The following is a 6857-nucleotide window of genomic DNA, read 5'->3' on the forward strand; positions in this document are numbered from 1 at the left end:
AGGTGCACGCACCTCCAGTACCTTAGGCATGGTTGAATCCCACAAGGAAGGAGATTTAACCCCATGTGTGAGGAGAGGGACTTGACCCTAAAGAATGCAAACAAAGTCAATATCACTTCACATTTGCTTTACCAGACTTTGAATCTCAACTCTTTTCTGTGTTGCTTTTGAACAACACATGGAGCTAGATCAAGGAATATACAACTTCAACTCATGAGACAAGTTTGAACGAAGATGCAGAGGAGAAACAATGTACTGGAGGGGCAGGAGGAATGTTAGGATCATAGGAAACTGCCTTAGACAGAGTCAAACCCTTGGTCCATCTAATTGTTGGCTCTCCAGGGTTTGGGGCAGCAGTTTTTCTTGCCCTACCTGGAGATGTCAGGGATCAGACCTTAGATCTTCTGCATGCAAAGCGGGTGCTCTACCACTGAGCCACATCCCATTCAAAAACAGCTCCCACCACCCCTTGGACCCATAGCCTAAGGTCTTTGAGAAAGGACTAAGAAACTTCAATGAGTAAGCAAGAAGCAAATGCTTGCAAATACTCATGAAAATGAAGCTCAAATTTAGCAAGCATTCAAACATAAGGCATGCCATATCTTTCAGTTCCACAATATAACCTCTGATCCTATAAGGTACAATGCAGTGGGCATTTCTCCCTATGTAAACCCCAGTGAAATGCTTGAGAGTACCAAGCTCTTGTCCATCTCCAATTTCAATTAGGCAATACATTGTGCCCTTAGATGTTTTTCACAATTAAGTCTTCATTTCCCCCCCCCCTCCCTCACCAGATGCGTAAAATCCACAAGGATGAGTATCTACATTCGATTTAAGAACAGTGGTCTTCTGCTTTCTTTCTACGTCTGAAACCATTTTGATTTATTTTGTCGCTGGCAGAATTCTTCTGCCTGCCAGATATGTGTTAAGTTAAACAGGGGTAGCTTTTCCCAGCATGGAAATGTAGCAGTGGGCACATGGTACACCTGCTGAATTTCTGTTTGTTACATAGCTCTAAAAGACACAGCCGCCTATCACACACACACAAAAAAAGGCTGCCGATACTATCAACACATCAACAATATTCACAAGTAACACCATCCAGACTAAAAAAGGATTCATAGCATCACTTTGAAAACCACTAGAAAGGCTGTTTCACATTTGTGAAAACCAATGGATGGTGCAACATGTAGTTAGCTAACAACGCAAATATATGCATGTTTAGTAAGAAAACCTTACTGACTTCAATGGGATTTACTCACAGGTAAATTGCATAAGAGTACAATCTAAGAAGGCTTGGATCCAGACTTAGTCTTGCTTAGAGTAGATGCACTGAATCAATGGAACTTAAGCTAGCAAAGGCTTGTAAACTTGACTAAATTTGGATCCAACTCTTGATATTTAGGCTGCAATCCTACAGACATGCTGATCTAGGCTTAAATCCCACTGAACTCAACAGCACTAACTTTTGAGCAGACATTTAAAAGACTGCACAGTCAAAGTGGAAAACCTTTGTTTGAACAAGTGTTTGTATTCTTCATCCATAAAATAAATGTTATAAACATAAAAGGGAGTACATTGCTAAAGGTTACAAACATTAAAAAAAGATAAAAAGGAGAGGATATAAATTAATTTTAAAAGAACACTTTCAGTTTCGGGATAAGTTTATCATTCCTCCATGTGCAATTTAAAAAAGGATGCCTAAAGATGCAAATTAACCATTCAAAATTTTAAGATGTGAAATCATTTTCAAAAATACGAACTTGTGTATTCTAGGAAAAAAAGGTTATTAAGAGAGTAATAAAATGCTGCTCTTGTCCTTCACTTCTCATCCTTGTCCACTTTCTCTCTATTCTCCACTGCTATCATATTTACATTATAGGCTCTTCTTGGCAGGGACCATTTTTCTTTCTCCTTATGTTGGCATTATATACACAATCATATATATATATATATATATATAAAAGAAAATCTATGCAGATGTATCTATAAAACACATTTCACAAAACATTCAATATCAGGAAGTTTGTTGGATATGAACTTGCATTTCATATTTGCATTTGATCCATTTTGGTTTTGATGTTATGCTTTCATAAGGCTACAGAGAAAACTGCAGATGCATAGATCCTTAGAATGAGCAACTTAAAATGTAGTAAGAAGCAATTCTTAAGAAATGTGCAGGGCGGGAGAAAAGGCTTGAATAAGTCAATCAACACTTCCAAGAATGAAACCCAAACCGTGTGTGTGTGTGTGTGTGTGTGTGTGTCATTGCCTTTAACTGATTACTAGTTAAGCCACCATGGACCGTTTTTAAAATGATTAATCCTGACCCAGCACAAAGTGAAAAAGAGTGTTGGAAATCACACGGAGCGAAGTTCACCACCTCCAGATCAGTCAGTGGTATCCATCCCAACAGGTATTCTTTGTTTTGTTCAGAGTTCGTTTTAATGATTTAAATGGGACCCTCACCGCAGGGGAGCGTGAACAAGTTTCTTTACAACACACCAACTCTGGTTTATTCACATAAACATCAGAAACGTTTTGGCAAACAAGGCCAGATGGAGGGGAGGAAGATAATGGATTTTTCTGTTTGCCTTAGAAACTAAACAGCTGCGCGAGGCATCATCTGCGTGGCGAGCCAATAACTTTTCATCTTGTAGCCTTTTTTCCATTTATCAACCTGAAGCCAATTTAATTTGATAATGGGGAGTGGAGGATGAGAGAGAACAATGTTATAAACTACATCTTACCAGACCTTTTTTAAAATAATAATAATAATCCTGAAACTTGTTTTAATTTCCATTCTCTTTTCTCCCCATCAAATTTGTTTGAAATGAGGATTTATATATTTATGTACTATGATTGTTTCCTGTTTGTGTGTTTTTAAGTGTCAAAATGCAAACGCTGCAGTCTTTTAGGAGGTGGAGGTGGCCTTCAGAGCCCAGGCTGTGGTCAGTACAGACGCCTGATCTGAGCCAAAACATTTTTAAGTCTGCAATCCCATGCGTACTTACTCGGGTGTAAGCCCCACTGAACTCACATGCAACCCTGTTATTTGGAAGTCTTGCTGACTTCAATGTGCTCCCAGCTTAGACTGTAGCCCTAAAAACACATGTAAACATGCACAGGATGAGGCACATCAACGCCGGATTTCCAGAAGGTAAATTTAAGCAGGTGCTTTGTTTAAGCCAACCGACAGAAATCACCAGGACGCGCAGCCCAACCCTATGCATGTTTACTCGGAAGTAAATCCCATCTGATTCAGTGGGCTATAGATCTTCGCAAGCGAGCGGATGACCGCCACCTTCAATGCTGGATCTATGGCTGGATCGTGCCCTGACCACTGTGCCATCCCACCCCAGAGCTCCAGGCGCGGAGGGGGGAAGGCTCCCCCGTAAGATCTACTTACCCTCACACAAAACGACGACGCCGAGCGCCCATCTTGCTAAAGGCATCTTCCCCCCTTTGGATAATCCCATTTCCCCTCCCAACTTCTTACGCGGCCGCGCAGTGTCCGCGGGGCAACAGTGGAAGGGCTTACAGAACGGTCAACGCGCACGAGCGCTCTTGCAGGGTGGTCCGTTCGCCTTCCCCGCGCCTCTCCCCCCCCCCCCCCCACAAAAAAAGTATCTCGAGTGGCTTGGATGTTAGCGGGGAAACAAGCGTCGTTCAGTTCAGGGCCGCCCCATAGCGCGAAGGCTTCCCAGACCTCGCGGGGGCGGCGGTTGCGTCGCAAAAAGGGCAGCGAGTCCAAGCGCTGAAGCGGGTCTTCGAGTCGTGGGAAGGGGTGCGCCCGCGTGGAGGCGCCTGACGGCTCTCGACTCTCCTCCGCGGCGCTGGCAGGGAAGCGAAAGAGACGCCCAGAAGGGCCCCGGGCGCAAGCAACTTGAGTCCACCTGCCTCCCACCTTGCCGCCGCGCTCCGAATCAACTCCCGTTGGCCTGAAGCCGGCCACAAGCGTCTGGGCGAGGGGGCTTCTTCATTGAGGCGTGAAGCTGGGTCAAACCGTGTTTAAAAAAAAAAAGAGGGGGGAGACTGAAATAAAGCGCCGCTTCCTCTCCTTCGCCGGGAAGCCGCGCGCTTCGCCGCTCGGACCAGCTACATGGAGCTTCTGCAAGTGCGCGTCTTCAAGGGAAGAGCGGGGACGGAGGGAGGGAGGGGGGGACGGGGGTGCTGCTTCCCGCCCCGACGCCTCGCTGCACGCAAGGGGCCAGAGAAGCGCTCGGCTCGCCCTGCTCAGCCCGCGCCACGCAGCTCGCCTTTGGTGCGCAGCGACGCGGCTCGCTCGCTTGCTGCTGCTGCTGTTGGCCGCCGCCGCCGCCGCCGCCTGGGGGTGGCCTGGGCCAGCTGGGCACTCGCCTCGGTCCTTGCGCCGGAGCCGCCGTTTGCCTAATAAGGCTGCCAGCAGAGCTCTCTCGTCCCCTTCCTCGAGGTGGAGCTGCTGGAGAGATCCCTCGGGCCAGGCAGCGAATGGACAAGCCGGCCCTCCTGCTCCGCTCCCCCCACCCCGCGCGACACACACACACGCACGCACGCACAAGTTGCAGCAGGAGCGCGTGTGGCGGGGAGGAGCGGAGCTGGGCCAGGCGCCCACCCCTGGCCTTCCCGGGAAGGGCCTCGCTGAGGTCAAGAGAACGGGGGAGGGGTCAGAGCAGATTGGGCAGAGTAAAGGGGAACTTCAGGACCGCGGCGATCTCGAGAAACAGTAGGCGGTCGCCAACGTTAGCCCTACTTAGAGTAGACCCACTGAAATGAATGGGGCTTCAGTCACACCAACAGCCGTTTCGGAGCAGGGTTGCAGCCTCAGCCGCCCAGATCCCTCACCCCATACCCGCTGGGTTTGTATCCCAGTGGCCGTCAGCCACAGGCTGGGTCGCAAGGTGTTCTGTGTGTCAGGAGCAGAGTCGAAAAGATCCCGTCTTCCAAAACACACACCAGGTGGTGTGATCCAGAGCTAGATTTCAGCCCCCCCCCCCCCAAAAAAAACAACAACATGGGATGATTTGAATGAAGAAGAAGAAAAAGATTACCCTGGAGCAGCCCAGGAAGGAGAGTGTGCAAGCGGCAGTAGCAACCTGCCTTCCTTGTAACTACTAGGGTACCAATTTCACAATAATAACTTGCCCCACCCTGAATACATTAAACGTCTTGAATAATTAATCAGTGGGGAAAGCAAAGATTTTTATTTATTTATTTATTTATTTGCCCGACAAGCGAGAAGATGCTTAAGGGTTGGCAGTGTACCTGGCAGGCACCCAAAGTAGCCGAGAATGTATGCAGCTAGCTTATTAGTATAACACCACTTTTGAACCACAAATGATGGGGGGGGGGGGGTTTGCGAGGGACTTTGAACAACCTATTAGCTTTCCCAGCAAGTCATCAATACTCAGCTAAAAGCCCCAGCAAAAGAAAGCATTGCACAGAATTAAAGGCTCTTTAGTGCCTCAGCCACTTCTGTTGTGTAATGCCACAAGCTTACCAACACCACCCCACAGGGCTACAGTGGGAGGGAGAGAGAGAGAGCGATTATGATGATTTTTCTATATTGAGACCTATCTTTGTAGCGTGGGCAGATCCCAAAGAGGGCAGGGCGCCTGCACCTTTAATAGTTGTGGAGAAGGGGGTTTCATCAGTTGTAACTTGCTTGACAAGCTACACTGTCTGAAATCTCCACTTTTGCACAAGTGTTCAAGGTGGCCCCTTTTGCATCTGGCCACCATAGTCCCTAGCCAAGAGTTATTGCAACTCAGGGTCACTTAACTGGTTGCGTAGCTGCAAACCCCTTCGGTGGGAGAACACATGCTTTGTATATGCAGAAAGCCCAGGTTGCATCTCCAGGTAGGGCTGGTTCAAGGAAACCAATCAACACTGTGTGCTTGGTTTCAGTTTCATTTCTGTACTGTGCAATCTTTTGGCTCACTTGCTTGGCTGCTGTGTCCATTCTTCTTGCATACCTCCTGTTCATTTCAGTGGAGTTTGGGCAGGACAGCTTCCCCGTGGACTGCACTTCAAAGGTCTACTGCAGTGTCACCGGTGCAATATGCATGTTTTACTTCATAGTAAATCCCACTGAGTTTAATAGGATTTGTCCTCAAGTAGGTGTGCATAGGATTTTACAAGCTTGGTAGGGCATAACACCAAGCAGAGAAACTGAACAGAAGGCAGCTTAAGAATGTTTTGCTGATTGTAAAGGTTTTATTTGTTTAAATTAAGTTGCTGTTCTATTTATGTCCTTGAAAACTCTTAACTGCAACCATTGAAACTAGGGCTGTGTTCTGCTTCGTTTCGCTTCGTAGAAGCGATAGCGGAGCGGCCTGATACGCCTCTGCCAAAGGCAGAGACGGGTCGGGGGAGCTGTGGATTGAGGCAAAGTGGTTCGCCTCAATCCGGAGCTCCAGAAGCAGGTAAGTGGGGGTGAGGGGGACTCACCTTGCGGCAGCGGCGCAGTCTGCAGCGGTGGCGGCAGAGCCAGGGGAGGGGGGCTTACCTGTGTCCATTGTAGGCTTCAATTGAGGGCTGGCTTCAAGCCGGAAGAGGCCGCGGCCTCCTCCTCCGGCTTCAAGCCAGGGCCTCAATTGAAGCCTGCGACAGACACAGGTAAGGGGGGGAGTTTGGCTTACCTGGCTCCGGTGACGGCACCAGGTAAGGGGGGAAGGGGCTTACCTGCTTCCATCGCGCCTGGCCTTCAGTTGAAGTCCACACTGGACCACGACAGAGCCAGGTAAGGGGGCGGGGGGAGTTTGGCTTATTGGCCCCATTTTGTCCCTCCTTCCCCACTAACCTGCTTCTGCTGTCTGCCACGGAGGCAAGTTAGTAGGGAGGGGGGGGCAAAATCTCGATCCGGCCCTCTGGATCTC

General features: G+C 48.4%; 1 protein-coding gene across 1 annotated transcript in view; it reads right to left on the minus strand.

The window, feature by feature from the left end:
• RET (ret proto-oncogene) overlaps positions 1–3458 on the minus strand; it is a 153180-nt gene extending 149722 nt beyond the window's left edge. Inside the window, exon 1 of the mRNA XM_063133160.1 lies at positions 3410–3458. Coding sequence (XP_062989230.1) covers positions 3410–3455 — 46 coding nt within the window. The 5' untranslated portion in view covers positions 3456–3458. The remainder of the gene's footprint in view (positions 1–3409) is intronic.
• Positions 3459–6857: the final 3399 nt, after the last annotated feature.

This window comes from Elgaria multicarinata, chromosome 8, assembly GCF_023053635.1.
Source record: "Elgaria multicarinata webbii isolate HBS135686 ecotype San Diego chromosome 8, rElgMul1.1.pri, whole genome shotgun sequence".
Taxonomy (NCBI): Eukaryota; Metazoa; Chordata; class Lepidosauria; order Squamata; family Anguidae; genus Elgaria; species Elgaria multicarinata.